Here is an 18,748-nt window from a genome sequence, read left to right as displayed (position 1 = left end):
CAATAAGATAATTATCCAAGACTACCTTTCCTTAATAAAGGAATTGGCCTAAGCTTCTCTCTCTTTAGAAGTGTCATTTTTTTTATGTGACTTCAAAGGAAATTAGGAGAACTCTAAAAATAATATAGTTAAGAAAACGGATAGTTAAAAATCTTAAGTATTGAATAAGAATCTTCCAAGACATATTGGCCCAATCACCTTCAGAGATACCACTTAAAAATGAAGGTGAAGACGGATGCAGCTACATTGCAAGAAATGTTTGCAGGCTGGCACTGGAAAACCTCAGTATCGTCTCTGATTACAACATAAAAAATATTAGTGAGTACTGGTGACAAACAGTCCTAATCCTTTTACTTACCATAAAGGATAGAAATGTCTTCTAATTAGCTAAGAAGGAGCTAAAAAGTGAATTGTTGACTGATGCATATACTGTAAAACAATTATTTTAACAGAGAGGGTAGGGGGGGAAAATCACTACTTAGACAAGTTCAGTCTCAACAAATCATAACAGAAAAAAAACCCCCTAACACTGTATATTAGTGAGAGTTATTAAAAATCTTAAAAGATTTCCCAAAGAAAAAAGATACTTAAACCAGCATTACTTCTGTATATAAATCATAGGAAAATTACCAATTGACAAGGAAGCTGTTCAAATAACTGCAGGAACTGGGATTAAAACAGCTGCATCACTCACACAGCTGTCAAATAATTCAGAAGACTTTCTAGTAGACACTTTACTGCTGAGCCTGTACATTTTGCTTACCATGACCAGGCAAGAGAGCTTGTACAAGACCCTTCCACATGTAAGCAATTTCTCAAAGCCCAGTGTTATGAGTCACCCTGCTGTTCTATTACGCTAATTTTAAAATGTTTTTGAAATGTTTATGAAGTGGCTACACAAGTTAAAATTTAGATTAATGTTAGAAGCAGAATGTTTTTTTTACTATTAATTTTCTTCTTCAAATAAGAACACTTAATACCAAACTAACAGTTGCAATGTAGATTCTGCCTATGCAAAATAAGGCATTGGTAGGGTTAAGTAGGAGCACTTAATCGAGAAGATTATCAGGAACAGCAAGGGCCTCATGACAATAGCATCCAAACCACAGCTCATGAGCAAACTTTGCTCAAAAAACTGTTACATTGCTTAATGCAATGGGAAATAGTTAATAATATAAAATAAAAAGTTACACTGAAGTCAGAAGGAATAAACCCAACAGCTGGAATTGCCCAAGGTACTTTATTTTATTAGTATTACTGCTAACGGATAAGTGAAGGTTGTGGACCACTACATTTCAGTTGGGCTTTCAGGTTTTTTTCCCTTCTTCCTCTTATTTTCAAAATTTTATTAACAGCTTAAATAACACTTAATCCCACAGAAAAAAAAACCCAAAACAAACAAACAAACAAACAAAAACCACAAAAAACCCCCAAACAAAAACCTGCCCTTCTAACAGTCACAGCACCACAGGCTGTAGTGTGAAAACCTAGGAGAAACAACCTCATGCCCAAGGTCAGTGAACTGACTTCAGCTGGAACCCTTTATAATGGTTCAAACAAACTGAACTGGCCTGCCCACTAGCTCACACTCACATCCTCTTTTGAAACCTAGGAAGGGGAATGGGTTCCTTCCCATTTTTTGCAGCAAGTCAAACAACTTATTCCCCATTTCAAGGTTATGGAGTGATAGTTTGTTGAACTCATGGCTTTTTCATAAAACACTTGAGCTACAGCCCAAAGAACAGAGGAAGTATCAGATGTGTCCATTATTAAAGTAGAAATTTTAGACAACCCATCGCTGAGAGGCTGAATTGGAATTCAATAACAAAAGCCGATTCTATTGACTTCACAGATATTAATGTTTTATGCTGCATTTTTGTAGCTCTAAGCCCTTTATTTATTACCTGTTCAAAATACAAGGAAAAAAAACCTGACAACTAAATAAAGAGAACAAATTTGTAAGAAAAACTATTGTATTCTCATGCTTCAAGAAGATTGTATAAATAATTGGGTAGAAAATGAAAACAAAAAATCAAGTATTATAGAATCATAGAATCATAGAATCCTAGGGGTTGGAAGGGACCTTGAAAGATCATCTAGTCCAACCCCCCTGCCAGGCAGGGTCACCTAGAGCACATCACACAGGAACTTGTCCAGGTGGGTTTTGAATGTCTCCAGTGAAGGAGACTCCACAACCTCTCTGGGCGGCATGTTCTTAGGAGGAAATTGATTGTGACAACTGAATGAGAAAGTTCTTGAAGAAAAACATGCAAAATGTAATCTTTCCATAAATTATAAAAGAACCTAATAACTAATTTGACCTATAGTTAACATTCCATAGTTGCAGTGATTTGTCATTAGCTTGTCTGCTAACCAAGTTACCTGCAGTGAGGTCCAAATACGGCTCTAGAATCATAGAATCATAGGGGTTGGAAGGGACCTCAAAAGATCATCTAGTCCAACCCCCCTGCCAGAGCAGGGTCACCTAGAGCACATCACACAGGAATGCATCCAGGCGGATTTTGAATGTCTCCAGCGAAGGAGACTCCACAACCTCTCTCGGCAGCCTGTTCCCGTGCTCTGTCACTCTCACAGTAAAAAAAAAAATTCTGATATTCACCTTGAACCTCCTGTGCTCCAATTTGCATCCATTACTCCTTGTCCTATCACTGGTCATCACTGAAAAAAGCTTAACTCCATCTTCTTGACACTCACCCTTTATGTATTTGTAAACACTGATGAGGTCACCCCTCAGTCTCCTTTTCTCCAAACTAAAGAGACCCAGCTCTCTCAGCCTTTCCTCATCAGGGAGATGTTCCACTCCCTTAATCATCTTTGTGGCTCTGCGCTGGACTCTTTCAAGCACTTCCCTGTCCTTCTTGAACTGAGGGGCCCAGAACTGGACACAATACTCCAGATGCGGCCTCACCAATGCAGAATAGAGGGGGAGGAGAACCTCTCTTGACCTACTAACCACACCCTTTCTAATGCACCCCAGGATGCCATTGGCCTTCTTAGCCACAAGGGCACACTGCTGGCTCATGGTCATCCTCCTGTCTACCAGGACCCCCAGGTCCCTTTCCTGTGCACTGCTCTCCAGCAGGTCAGTCCCCAACCTGTACTGGTACATGACATTTTTCTTCCCCAAATGCAAAACTCTACACTTGCCCTTGTTGAACTTCATCAGGTTTTTCGCCGCCCAAATCTCCAGCCTGTCTAGGTCTCTCTGAATGGCAGCACAGCCTTCTGGTGTGTCAGCCACTCCTCCCAGCTTGGTGTCATCAGCAAACTTGCTGAGAGTACATTCTGTACCCTCATCCAGGTCGTTGACAAAGATGTTGAACAACACCGGTCCCAGTAGTGACCCCTGAGGGACTCCACTAGTCACAGGCCTCAACTAGATTCTGCCCCATTGACTACAACTCTCTGACTTCTTCCTTTCAACCAGTTCTTGATCCACCTCACTGCCTGATCATCAAACCCATACTTGATCAACTTATCTACAAGGATGCTGTGAGAGACGGTGTCAAATGCTTTACTGAAATCAAGATAGACCACATCCACCGCTCTACCATCATCTATCCACCTAGTAATTTCCTCATAGAAGGCTATAAGGTTAGTCAAACATGACTTACCCTTGATAAAACCATGTTGACTGCTCTTGATGACCCCCATGTCCTTGATATGCGTAGAGATAGTGCCAAGGACAAGTTGTTCCATCACCTTTCCAGGGATGGAGGTGAGGCTGACCGGTCTATAGTTACCTGGGTCCTCCTTCTTGCCCTTCTTGTAGACTGGTGTGACATTTGCTATCCTCCAGACCTCAGGCACCTCTCCTGCTACCCATGACTTACCGAAGATGATGGAGAGTGGCCTAGCAATGACCTCCGCCAGCTCCCTCAGCACCCTTGGATGCATTTCATCCGGACCCATTGATTTATGGATGTCCAGATTACTCAACTGATCCCTAACCCAATCATCATCTACCTTGGCAAACTCCTCCTTTATCTTTACTTCTTCTGGGGCTATATGAATCTGGGGCTTATGAGGAAAGCATGCAGGAGTAAAGAAAGAGGCAAAGAAGGCATTCAGCACCTCTGCCTTCTTTATATCCTCTGTCACCAGGGCACCCACCTCATTCAGCAGTGGGCCTATATTGCCTCTGGTATTAGTTTTGTTGGCTATGTATTTGAAAAAGCCCTTTCTATTGTCCTTAATCTGACTTGCAAGGTTAAGTTCCAAGGAGGCCTTAGCTTTCCTAATTGCCTCCCTACATCCTCTGACAACTGTCCTATACTCCTCCCAAATGACCAGCCCCTCCTTCCATGATCTATAGATTTTCCTTTTCCATTTGAGTTTGCCCAGCAGTTCCTTTTTTAACCATGCTGGTCTCCTAGCTCCCTTACTAGATTCTCTACCCATTGGGACACACTGATTCTGTGCTTGCAAGAAGTGGTCCTTGAATGCTGACCAGCTATCTTGAGCCCCTTTACCTTCTAGCGCCCTGTCCCATGTTACCAACAAAAGGAGAACAGTTACGCATGACTCATCGTCGCAGCTAAATGATGGGATACAAATGTCATGTCCTGAACTACTGTGTCATATTTTTACTTGTTTGGTTAGGTACCTCTATAGGTTACCAAAACTGCTGAAAGCTTGCAAACACTACATTATGAAACAAACTACTGTCAACAAAAAGTCTGGGAGGTGAAGGTTAAGGCTCTACAAATCCCAAAAGAATACCACCTGATTGTTTTCCCTACTTCACCTTAGCTGGTTAGTTTAAAATCATTGAGGCGTACTCAATAATACCCAAATATTATTCTTTCAATTGCTATTTAATTTAATGGAAACATTATTTGTGACTGAGTATGTCAATAAGCTAACTACCTTTAATGTCAATCTCAAGAAAGCATATCATCCCATTCTCATTCTCCTAACCTCAAAAATGTTTGCCAGAGCAGTAAGCATGTCAATTTTTCTTACACACATAAACACATGACATACACAGTTGTTTGTTTGGTTGGTTGGTTTTGGGGGAAGTAACAGATAAGATTTAAGCTATTGGAACAAAAATCTCTATCAAAAACTCAAAGAAACCAAAAGCTGTCACCCTCCTCCAGAAAGAGGAAAGATGCTGATGTGCCCATCATGGGATAAAACAGGTTCTTATTTCTGCAGTGATAATCACACCAATAATTATGCCATATTCTGGATTATTTTGGGAGTGATAAGTAACTGAGATTAGGTGGCACCGTGGACATAATACATCTCTGATGTTTGTGCAAGATTTAGAAAGATGACAGTTTTACTGTTCTTTAGTAAACCAGTGAGTGTAACAGGAGTTATTTGCCAGCCCCATAAAGCCCTGTTTTGCCTTCCATTTTAATAAGAAACAAGTAATAATTAACATGAACATTGGCCTTTTGTTTCAGACATTGCATACAAAAGTGATGTTAAGAAGCACACAAATGTCATATTCTGTTAATTACATGAGTACTTGTAAGCTGAATTTTCTTCTTACCTTTTGTGTAAGGTGCAGGATCCTAGAATAACTTAAATAGAAATAATGATATTCCAGTTCACTTTATAACTTTAGTATCTTCAATATTTAATAAGTGAAAGTAATGTAATTTTTCATATTTTAAAAGCTTTATGCAATTTTTCAGTATGATCAAATGTCTAAAACAAAAAGTACATTTGGTTTTATCAGATTGACAGGAACTCTGAAAAATCAGCAAACATTGATTTTTAATCTGTAGTTCTGTGTAACTCTCAGTGAGCAAAAGAAATTCTCATTTCATTTAAGTAATTTATCTCCAGTATTTATTTTGGGGTTTTTGTTTGTTCCTTCTTTCTGCACTGTTTCAGAGGTAAACATTGCCACTAGGTCCTACTATCGTGCAGCCTTTCCTGGAATGTCGACCTAAGGCATATCCTGTCGTCTGCAACATGTGACCAATATCTTATAGTCTGTTTCTTACACGGATCACGCTTTTCCAAATCATATATTCTCACCTGTACAACTTCCCAAAAATTTTATTCAAAAACTTCTTTGCTGTAGTGCACATGAATATTTATCCCATTTGCCGCTTAGATTAATTCACCAACAGTTTACACACCTCTTCTTCCTGAGTTAACAGAACATGCACGCTTCTCTTAACCTCATCTCCATACTTAATTTATTCAGTTCCTCTCAGTTTTCCCCCTAGCCTGTTCTGCTTATTTTAAATCCTACAGAGCTTTATTCTGTATATTTTCCTCATGCTACAAACAGCTCTTCTCCCACATATTTATTCTAGCTACTTAAAAAAAAAAATTTAAAACTTATACTTATTTATGAAATCATCTAATAACTGAATCCCAAGTACTCGCTCAAATGTAGACTCTTTGTATTCTAATGAGTGCTGCCAATTCTTAAAACACAGCAAAGGTGTTAAGACCGTGTCTTGTGCTGCATCTAAAGAAGAATGGCCAGCAGGTCAAAGGAGGTGATTCTCCCCCTCTACTCTGCTCTTGTGAGACTCCACCTGGAGTACTGTATCCAGTTCTGGAGCACCAAATGTAAGAAGGACACAGAGCAGTTGGAGAGGGGTCCAGAGAAGGTCCACGAAGGTGATCAGAGGGCTGGAGCACCTCTCCTGTGAAGACAGGCTGAGAGAGTTGGGGCTGTTCAGCCTGGAGAACAGAAGGCTCCAGGGAGACCTTATAGTGTCCTTCTGTGATCTGAACAGGGCCTACAGGAAAGGAGAGGTGGGACTTTTTACAAGGGCTTGTAGTGAAAGAACAAGGAGGAATGGTTTTAAACTGGAAGAGGGGATATTTAGATTAGACATTATTAAGAAATTCTTCACTGTGAGGGTGGTGAGACACTGGAACAGGTTGCCCAGGGAGGTTGTGGAAGCCCCCTCACTGGACGTGTTGAAGGCCAGGTTGGATGCGGCTTTGAGCAACCTGGTCTAGTGGGAGGTGTCCCTGCCCAGACAGGAGGGTTGGAACTAGATGGTATTTAAGGTCCCTTCCAACCCAAACCATTCTATGATTCTATGACACCTGAAAACCTCAGGTGCTGTAAAACTAATGTTAAAGGTATGTATGACCAACCAAACTAGGTATGTTGTAATAGCTATGTTTTGAACCAACTTTGAGTGCGGATTTTTTTCCTTCTTTTTTATTATGGTTATTGTTATTGGAGCAACTAAAGGTTTTGAGAATTTACAGAATAACTGAAATTATATTTTGTGTACTTTCCAAATACCAGCATTGTTGTTCAATTCAATGGAGCTCATCACCAAGCAAGAGCAAAAACGTATTTTCTCATCATGGTATGTGACAGTATTTGCTTTTTGCTAAAGCAAAAATTCCTTGTTGTATTTTCTCATCAGAGTGTATGACAGCATTTGTTTTGTATAGGATTTCTGAAAGAAATAAAACTCTCAGAATTACAACTCAGATCGCGTAAGACTGCACACAAAATGTAAAATACAGAAGTATCTATAACAGACTGAAATTATGTCTAGGAACACAAAGAACTCGGAAACCCTGAAAAAGAGTAATCCATAAAGTTGAAAATAGGCTGAGATTAAGAAATGTCACATTGCTTGAAGTGCCTGAGGGCAGAGACACAGAAGGCATTTTATAAAATTGGATTATTAAGGTGCTGAGGAGAGACAATTTCTACTTCCTTCTGGAACAGATCACAAGAAACAGAGTAACTAAAAATGAAACAAGATTTTTCACTCAGAAAATCAGTGTTTTCTGAGCTCATTTCAGAGAAATAATTATATCTTTCATACACAAGAATTAAAAATTAATACCAGCTAATATAAAAATAAGAGACATTACAATATGTTCAGTGACATCAGAAGTAGAAGCTGATATAATATGTGTTAAATGCTCCAGTACATTGTATCTTAATTAAAATGTTAAACTACAAATGCCTCTCATATTTTGCTATGAGCATTAGCTGGGTGGAATGAGAAGATGCATTTTGGAAGTACAGCCACTGGCAAAGCACTGATGGCTGAACTTCAAAGAATAAAAACATTCCTCTTCCCCATGCTCACTTGGCCACACCATCTCCAAGTATACCAGACAACCTCTACTACTCTGGGCCCCTGGGCACAATCTTAAGTGCCTCCTGGCAATCTGTACTAACAGTACAATGAACCCCTGTAAGACATGAAACTGGAATAGCAAACTTCAATCTAGAAGGGTCAATGAAAGAAAAAAAAACAATAAAATTATTTCAATATTTTCCCTATTTAAACTGGCTTAATGACATCAATGTATTTATGTTGTTTTTCTGATTTAGCTAATCTGATACCATTTTACCAGATGCTAAAGTTCATATTAATCTGCATTTAAATCATTAAAGGTTTGGGTTTTTTTCCAGTTATAAAATGGAAACTGCTTTTTCCCTTTATTTCACAAAAAAACGTAGTCGTAATACATTCCTTCAATATAGGAATTTAAATATGGAACATTTTTTTAATGGAACACATTAAACATATTATTATTTTTTATGTGTAACAGTTAGAATCAGATTTGAAGTGAGATAGATTCCTAACACTCAGAATAGCAAGAGAAGGACATAATAATGTGTCCTCATGTCATTGTCAAGTCTGTTTTTCCTACTTACAACAGAGGCTGCTCCAGCCCTGAGAACAACTAAAATCTTTCTGACAAGTATATTGCAAGAATACCACCCGGGTATAATAACCATTCACTGACAAGAGTGGCAGAATGCCAAAATCAAGACAATAAAAACAAAATGGTGAGCGACTTACCCCATTTAAAGGGAATGTTTTCCATCCTAGTTCTCCAAGGGCAGCTGTAGTATCAAGTAACACAACTGAAAATGGAAAAAGAAATGGTATGTTTGCTGTGTTGCTTGGATTAGACATATACAATGTAGTTAAGTATTAATCTAGTAGGGACTGAACTAGCCACATTTATTAGCCAGGTACCTCTGCTCAAAGCTATTGAAGTAGATAAAAACAGACTAAGTATTTAGGCTTTCATGGCTTACATTTCATCATTAAATGTCTCAGAAGATACAACTCATATAAAATCTAAATCTTTTCCAGAAACCATTGACAAATCACAATACACTTCCAATACTTAATCATTAAAAGGTGCCAGAATAAGCATGTACATTTCTGCAATTCCTTTTCTGGAAATCTAGAAAGTCTGCGTGTGGACATAAGCATTGAAGCTAATAAAATAATGAAAAACAGAGTTTCAAAAGCAAGACTTTAAAAAAAACCCGTAAACACTGCAGAAATAAAATTGTAGTATGTACAAACTGTATGATTCAAAAGGACACAGAAAGACTAACAATTGTAGAGTTGACATTTTAGCTGGAATACCACAGTCCTGAAAGCTGCTACATGTATTTTGCATTGCTTCTGCTGTATTTGGGTTTTGTTAGTTTTTTTAATATATGACAGGAGAGGCATTATTGTACCTGTATGTTACTATACATTTCTGCATTATTTTAATGTATTAATTTTTCTCTTCCTTTCACTAATGCAAACATTATACAGAATACAGCTCATAGTTATAAGAAAGCAAACTGTAAACTAAGTATTTTGTACATGAGACATTGTACCCTCATGTACTACTGCCCTCTAATGGAACTGTTTAATCTCACCCTCTAATTTAAGAAATTTAAATTAGGATTTAAATATAAAATGAAGCACCATACAAGGCAGTTAATTTTAATTATCAAGTTAGTGTGGTTTGGATGTTCAGTTCCTCCTTATAGCCCACAAATTCCAGTTCTTTTTTGGGTGGTGAAATGACAGAGAAAAATTAAACTATTAATTTGGAACATGATACTGCTATCCATACATTTGAAGACCTTATGCAGTTGAGCATCTTCCACCTTTTATCTGTCCAAACAACTGATGTACAGCTACCTATAATGTGTTTTTATAAAGCAGCAGCAGAAGACAGGTAATTTTTTTTTTGCCTTATGGAAAAGGCATATTGGCATGGAAAATGAAACTTGACCTAGCATCTTCCTTTGTCTTTTGTATTAGTGACAATTAAGAGTTTCTCTGTATCTGAATGTATGTTAACTTTTAACCTGAGACTGAAATAGTCTTATCAGCAAATTTACAGTCACGTAACAAGCTCAATATTAACCTAATAAAAGTTTAATGTTTTATTTCAAGAAACTGATTATATTTTTAAAAGGATATTCAGCAAAGAGGAGTATTCTGCTCTCCACTTCTTCACCACTTCATGAGTTTATGAAGCTTTATTACTAGCTTGCAGATAATTCAAACATTTTTTTATAAGCCCTATTTTACTTTAAAAAATTGGAATCTCTATGCTCACTGAGACTACTTACTTATTCCCACTAAGCTTATTTACAAAGCTGTGATTTACAGCTCTCATAGTATTTTCTGTTTGCACCATGCTACCATACTCTTGTGGAGGAATCAGGAAAGTGTCTTCCCGTTTGGCCTCTGATGCAGCAGTTTCCTATGTCAAGTTCCAAAGTACTGGGGATCTGTCACCTCCAGAAAAAAATTAAGCCACTAGGTTTAGACATCTCCTTTTCATAGAGAAGACCAAATGCTCAGCTGGCTTCTGAGAATATTTCTGTTAATCTTAGGAATTCATTTTATTCTCTCCATATCTCCTCCTCTCCTTTCTCCACCCAACATGGACTATGAGTAAATACACTTGGTTTTCAGCTGAGTTTGTATCTTGTTGCTTAAACAAGTGCTATTCTGATGATATTTTAATTATTTAATAGAGCATTAAATAAATCATCAAATGAAAATCACTATATGACTGCCTATGGATCTGCAGGCAGAAATTAACTGTTTCTACTAACAGCACTGGGGCTTGAGGTGCCATTTCAGTTTTACAATGTTTGTGGTAGCAGGACTGTGATTTAATAAACATCATCCAGGTATTCAAAACTAATACTTCCAAGGAGTAAGTGCTACAATACAGGAAGGAAAACTAATTCATTTCTTCAGTGGAGCCTGAATTAATTAATTCCTTGCCTGAATTAATCAAGTACTACTTGAGAGCTCAAAGCTATGCATTAAAAAAAATATAAAAATTGGATAAATTCATCACTGAAACTATGTTAAGTTTACATTTAGTTGAACCATGGTCTAATAATATTTCTTATATACATTTACCAAGCCATTCCCATCAAATAATTGAGTTTTGTTAAAATAATTTATATGTCTTCCATATTGAGCATCTTGTATACTCACATATGCTCACCTATATCCACTAAATCCATTAGAACCTCGAACTGTAGAATTCAAAAAAACAGACAACTATCAACCAGAATTACAATTGCTATCACCTTCAGGGTCAGAAATAAAAATAATAAAAATTAAAAGATAGTCTTTCCAACAGAACTTGCATTACAAGACAAAAAATAATTATCAATTAAAAATGTGCAAATATTGGCAAACGAAGTAAATATAATGTTTACAGCAAAGAAATACAAACCCCAGTAAAGCAGTGAAATCAACAGACCTGGCTATACAAATGAAGACATGGATACAGTAATAAAATCCTCACACACTTCAGTGATTTGGAGATATCTATGATAGACTTCAGTGTGGGACAGAGATACCCAAGCTGTCTTTAAACGAGGTAATTAAGAAGCAGTCTAGCCCCAGAAGCACAGACCTGATGGCAGACAAATCTGCACTGCCGAGAAGCTTCCAACTCACAGCTCCTTGGCAGAAAATTCATTCTGCCAAGAAAATCCATACTAAGAGGGATGCTCACACATATACAGCTGAATTACATACAGGAATAAATGCTTTACCTCTGACTGCAGAATTGTGAAAATTTCTAAAGTACTGGAAATTCACATGCAAAGGAACTAAGAAGAGATGGTAGATGCTACATAGATGATGCTTAAAACAACAAAAGAAAATTAAAAAAAAGTTAATGGAACTAGGAAGCTGTATTTAGTGACCCCTGTCCCTGTGTTTACCTTATTTATACTCCTTTATATGTCATTAAAAGACCCATTCCTCTTAAATGAGACTTCATGCAAAGCGGCCATTGTGGACAAGCCAATAACTGCCAGGATAAGCAAAAGTGTATGTCTGAAACTACTGCAGCTAATATTTATGAAAAAAGCTATAAATAAATCGGTTGCAACTAGAGCAGTGCTATTGACATTTCTGATATCAAACCTTCCCTTGTAGTAGCCAGTTTTTTGAGGTGACATAGACTGCAAAATTTGGAGAGTGAACAAGAGTGAAAGAGTGTACGTCTGCCACTACAAAGTCATGTCACAACCCAAAATTAACTCAAAGATCCTTTAAAAAATCTCTTTGGATAAAAAGAACTAGGCACTTCCATGTACTTCCTTAAATGATTGAGCTAGGGATAATGTGTCTTGTGCAACAATAATATAGAGACTGAAGCATACATCTTTAACCTATTGTTTTAGTTAACTGCACAGTTCAAACTCAGCGTTTAAAAGTGTTCAGCTTTGTTTTCCATTACATACTTTCATAGCTATTACATTATTGTAACTCATGCCATACTGAGCTCATTTCCTTTTTTTTTTTTTTTGACATATCTTACACTGCTATTATTAGACTTTACAATTAAAATTAACATTTTCAGAGTTTTTTCCCAGTCCTGAGGGAACTGTTTTATTTAAAATTATGACGAGCAGAGCGCCAAGGACTGACAGTGTGGAAGTTTAATTCGAATTCCAAAATACTGTTCTGAAGATGAACTCGACAATCATGTCTGTAAAACCAAAGAAAAAACCTTCCAAACATTAATTTCACCAGTTTCTTTTCTCTCTTCTTTACACATCTCCAGACAGTGTGACCTAGTGGTTTTAAATTAATAAAGGATTTCAGGCAACTTACTTCATGAAATCACAGTCCAACATCAGGATATGCCATCAGATCACCCAGCCTAAACTCCCACTCATTGTGGTCTAACACTTTACACTATTAGCTCTATAGTGGGTAAGCCAAAGATTTGCAAGGAAAACAGGAGTGAAAAGCAGACATTAATTTCTTAAGATAACACTAGTAACTCAGAGAACTGCACAAAAATACAACTGTGGAAAAAAATGCAAGAAAAAATGCCAAGACTCAGAAGAAGACAGCTTGACAAGACTACTTGGCAAGACACAAACCATCTCACTCCAACACATCCCACCCAGCTGACTATGACTGGGCAGCAGAGACTCGCCAGGTGCCTGCACTGGGGGTAGGAACATTTGCTGCTTAGCCTGGCAGCACATTTGTCCTCTTTGTCCTGTGTGCAGAATCTCTCCAAAGCACTAGGTAAAAAGATGCCCAAATAAAACATGGGAAGTTCCAGCAGTTTTCCAGAAAGGTAGGCAGTCATCACAAATGATACCCAGAAACAGGCAAAACCGGCACAATTATTTTTTGGCTTTTGTTTTTTTGTTGGGTTTTTGTGTGTGTATGTGGTTTTTGGTTTTGTTTTTCTGAGAACTTTATTATTGACTGCAATCAGTTTATAAGACAAAAACACTGAGGTTCTAAAATCTCTCACTTCCAGCCCCCAAGAGAGTTGTTGCTCTCTTCTGAAGTGTCTGCACTTTTTTTTTCAGGTTTTATGGTCTTTTTAGTTTTTAAAAATAGGATCACCTGCAATATCCTGAAATCATTCCTTCTAACAATACACATTAAGTTAAAGAACCCTGCCTATTTTTATATCCTGTTTATGTATCCAAGGTCACATCAGCCTATTTTTTTATTGCAGCATTGCACTCATTTATTAAGATCACTGTCCTCTACAGAATCATTCCCTTTCCTCATTATTTTTCAGTTTGGCTTGCATATTTCTTGAATAAAGACCTGCTTGTTTACATGACCATAAGTTTTACATTTAAGGGCTGACGTTTACTAAATGATAAAGGCTGTTCCGTGTCTGCACATGCTCTTTCCTTCTTACTACTCTTTTGGCAGCTATTGATTTTTCATTTATCTCCACATTACTAATGAAAAATATTTAGCACTTAGAATTTTGAATGGTGAATAAGAAGTATCTCAAATTCTGTGACTTAACAGTCACTTTCAGTTTTCTAGACCTCAGTATTTTAAAATCCATTTCCTAAAAAATTTGAGAAGCTTTTAACTGCCAGAATACTTTGTGATATTTAGTCATTGTTCCGATTTGGTTTGGTGGGGGTTTTGGTAGCGGGGGAAGGGCTGTGGCTTCAGGAGTGGCTCCTGTAAGAAGCTCAGAAGCTTGCCCTGCTCCAAAAAAATAGTCAAAGGGCCCTTAGGGGGACAATAGATGCGCTTCAGTGATTAACATACAAAAGAAGTCACCTAACACCTGAGCAGAGAAGCACTAGGGGGAGAAGAGCTGTACTGGAGGAGCAGAGCGGTGCTGGTGGTTGGTGAGGAACAAGGGGAAGAAGGTGCCCAAGCAGAAGTTTCCCTGCAACCCACGGCAAGATGGCAGCTGTTCCCCTGCACTCATGGAGGAACGTGGTGGAACATTCCCTGAAGGTGCCAGGAGGGGTGAACTTGGCCACTGGACTTGGATTTTGTGGCCAGAGGACTTGCTGCCAGTGGACTCTGATCACTCAGCTTTGGAAGACCCCGGTGCCAGGGGAGTTTGTTCCCGAAGAAGCCCGTGACTCTGTGGGAAGCCCACGCTGGAGCAGCTCTGGACCTCGTGGGAAGGACTCATGAAGGAGAGGTTTGTGAAGAAGTCTCTCGCATGGGAGGGACCGTGTGGGGAAGCAGGGAAGGACTGTAAGGAATCCTTCTTCCTGAGGAGGAAGGAGCAGCAGGAATCACCAGCCTGTGAACTGACTCTAAACCCCATCCCCTGTCCCCCTGTGCCGCTTGGGGGAAGGAGGGAGAGAAACCGGGAACAAAGTGATTTGGGCCTGGGAAGAAGGGAGGGGTGGGGTAACATATGCAAGCCCTGCTCTGTGTGTTGTCTGTGTCCTGTGTGTGTTTGATTAGTGGGAAATTAAATTATTACTTTTTCCCCAAGTTGAGTCTGTTTCGCCCAGGACCTTAATCGGTGAAGAACGTCCTTTGTCTTGACCCATGAGCTTTGTCCTCCTCATTCCAGTGTGTGTGTGTGTTGGGGGGGGAGTTGAGTAAGTGGCCATGGGGTTGCTCCTTTGTTGTACTGGGGCCAAACCACAACAGTCATAGTCAACAAAATTTGAAAATATTACCTCTGTGGCTTTCCTGCTTGAGGAAGACAGAAGAGTGAGATCTGCAATATGCAAGTTACTTTTGGCAGATAATATGTAATGAACTGAGAGAAATTATTTAAATGCTTGGGGTTTTGATCAGGCCTGTTTTCCATAAAACAAATGAACTTTTATTTACCTATATACATATCAAATGAATAATTTTCCAGTATTTCCATTATTTTGCATACAACAGGTATTTAGTTTATGTAAGATTAACAAGCTGCAGTAAAAAAAGGATGAGGATCACCTGTCTAGATAGCAATTCTGCTAGGGAAGTACACGGGAGGCATAGCACATCATACAGTACACAAAGTATCAACAATGCTTTTTGGCTGAGATAAAGTGAATTGTAGACAGCAAAATATATAAAGTAATCCTTCCCCTCTCTTCAGCATTTGCAAGCCTTTAGTGGCAGTGCTGCCTCTGTTTTTCAGTGCCTTACATAAAAAAATATATGGATCAGCTGCAAAGACACCACAGGAGAGCAACAGGAGTGATGAGATCCCGAGAAAGCCTGTGCTCTGGAAGGTCCGACTGCACTAGACTAATTTCCCTTGGAGGTTAAAGTAGAGGAATTATTCACTAATAATTTCTAAGGCAGAAGAGAATAATCTGTTCTCTATGTTAATGGCCAAAAAAGGAAGAAGGGATTGAAACAGCAGTAAAATAGTTTTATGTTAAGACTTCAGAAAAATCCTTATTACCCTATAGTGGTAAAGAAGAGTGGTGGTTTTAACTAATTGGGATCCTGGGGAATCTCCACTATAGGAGACTTCTAAGACACCTTAAACACTGTCAGACCTAGTTTCTACATAATCTCATGTTGCCTTGGGGCAGAGAAGGGGAGCTAAATGACTTCTAAAATCCTCTCCAGTGCTGTGACTTTTATAAAAATCTAGTTACATGGTTAATGGTGCCTCCCTTTTCTTTTCAAACCAGAACTCTAACACCTACTCTCTTCCAATATTCTTGGATTCCCTGAGTCCCCAAACTCATTAAATTTACCATCAGTAGCCCAGTGATCTCCTCAGCCAATTCTTTCAGGACTCTTGGAAGAGAACTATTTACACCAGATGGGGAGTACTTCATGTTCTTTGTGTTATGTGAATAAATTATTAATTTCTAATTTTCTCAATTCTGAACACCTTATTTTCTGCATCTTTCTAAAAATAGTTCAGTACCATTGACATAAACATTTTTATTTCTAATACAACAGAGGAATTCCCATTACCCTGAGTGTTGTGGGACTTGGGCTTTTACCTAACACACTTAGCTTCTATTTTCAAATAATCTCCTGATCAAGAATTTAAAAAATTTAAAATTTAAATGGAATTTAAATTGGAATTTAAAAATTCTAGTTTCACCTTTTTCAATTTCACATTTGCACACGCACACAAACGTGACTGGAATTCTCCACTAATGACTGAGAGCTGGTCAGAATAAGTTTTCATATACAATCCCAAAAATCTCATTCATTATAAATTCACCTTACCAATCCTAAGAAGTTTGCAATACTATTAGACTCGATGCAACACTTTTATATGTTGAATAACTGCCTGTCTAATTTGCTGGTATTGGTATTTTACTCCCAGTTGCATGAGGTGTCCAATGAGCAACTTCAAAAACTAAATCCCCCATAGTATAATTTTTCTTTCCAAAACATTACATACAGATGCTTCAGGAATAACCTACCAGTCTTACTTTTCCCTACTACTACCTGGATAGAGATAATTTCAAATCCTGTGGCTCCACCCACCTTCTTTATATATCTTTTATTTCCTAGAGGACCTAATTACTTATTTCTTAGCAAAACCATCTTAAAAATTAAAAATTAATATTTATGTTCTTTCCTGTAACATTTTCTGCATTCTTACACTTTCTTAGTCCTCCTGCTACTTTAGAGCCAATATAATTATCCTTTCCATACCTTAAGTGCAAACATGCATGTTCTCGTCAGAGTGGAAGTCTGCTGTAATCCTGCTGCTCTATCTCTCACCGGAATGTAAACCAACATTTTCATACCAAAAGCTTCAGTTTTACATTACCCTTTTCCACATTGCCTTTCTTCCATTCTCATTTGAAAAATCAACATTAATCCCTTCATTCTCATGTTGCATTATTATCAGCATTGCCAACTACTGCAGACCCTTGAGTTAGACCAGAGTAACCTTGCTGGAATAAGTGTTAAAATAGAAAAAGCAAGATGAAGCTCTGATTTATTATTTCTTGTGCTTCTTTGGTGGAAGTCTTCATTGAATTTGGATTATGGAATGCATATTTTTTATGTGACTGTACCATGTAAACAAGCAAGATAAGTAAACCAAATGCTCTACTTTGTTCTTGCTACCTAAAGGCGTAAGATATCATGCTGAGAGATTTAATTTATGCAATTTTTTTAAATGAAAAAGTAGTTCTTGTTCCTACTGAGAGAACTGATGGAGGCAGAGGCAACTGATTCCAGCTGTATCTTCAGTACCATTATTCCATATACTGTCAAACCCCTGAAGTAGAGGTACTTCAACAATTAAGTGGATAAAACATATTTAAGATCAAAGCTGATCATTATACTCATTATATATCACTTTTGCAAGATTATGTCTGCCTTTCTGTTGGCAACTGATTTGCCAAATATTTTTCAACTCCATATATTTTTCAGCATTCATAATATATTAAGGTAGAAGGAAGAAATATGCAACTTGCTTCACAGACCATTCAGATTTTTATACTCATTGTTCATGCTATGTAACTGACCCCCAATTGTATCATCATATTACTTTAGAAGAACAAGTAATGAACATCATTTTTTATCATATTCGTGGAAAGAGGAGTTATATGAACATCCACTCAACGTGTATTTGCATGAACAAAAAAAAAGTTTTACAGTTATTTCCAAATAACAAATACCAAGGCATACAGGTTGCTAGGATGAAAAAATACTCAGATTATAAACAAATAATCTAATGTGTGTTTGAGCACCTTCAAAGTCTTTACAAAAAAAGTTAAATTTGAATTAAATCCAGCAATACTTGACACTCAAAATTTTACAAGCAGGCCTTTTTTATGACTTTTTAATGACTTCTACAGCACCAAGGGATTAAAGTATTTGTCTTTTACTGACATCTTCTAAGATTCTGTAAATTATCTACTTCATGTCTAAATTTTCTTTGTCTAGAAATTACTGTTGAAATGATCACTGTAAATTTTGATGGATTATAGAAGTCTGCTCTTCTGGAGATATTTTTTTGCATTAACATGCAGGAAACAATAGCCAACAGTCCTTCCATGTGATTTCAACAATAAAAATACCATAATTTAACATATAATCAATTAGTTGCCTATTACATTTACTATGGATTATTTTTAGAATGTTAACACCTACCTTTCTGAAATCAGGACAGTGCATTCTAAAAAAGTGACAGGTCTGTGGCTACAGGCTGTCAAGATTTAAATTCAATTCAGGCTTTAAAGTATCCAACCACAAACATTCCTTATTTTAACAAGAGCATCTTTACTGCCTTCCTAATGCCACTT

At 37.7% G+C, this 18,748-nt stretch overlaps 1 protein-coding gene across 2 annotated transcripts in view; it reads right to left on the bottom strand.

Annotated features, from left to right (window-relative positions):
* Positions 1-18,748, bottom strand: part of EPHA6 (EPH receptor A6) — a 491,879-nt gene that overhangs the window by 446,921 nt on the left and 26,210 nt on the right. For both annotated transcript variants that reach the window (XM_051635236.1, XM_051635153.1), the window contains exon 2: positions 8,790-8,854. In XM_051635236.1, coding sequence (XP_051491196.1) covers positions 8,790-8,854 — 65 coding nt within the window. The remainder of the gene's footprint in view (positions 1-8,789; positions 8,855-18,748) is intronic.

The sequence above is a fragment of the Apus apus genome, chromosome 1 (assembly GCF_020740795.1).
Source record: "Apus apus isolate bApuApu2 chromosome 1, bApuApu2.pri.cur, whole genome shotgun sequence".
Taxonomy (NCBI): domain Eukaryota; kingdom Metazoa; phylum Chordata; class Aves; order Apodiformes; family Apodidae; genus Apus; species Apus apus.
Note: the sequence above shows the minus strand (reverse complement) of the source record. Positions and strands in the feature narration are given on the sequence as shown.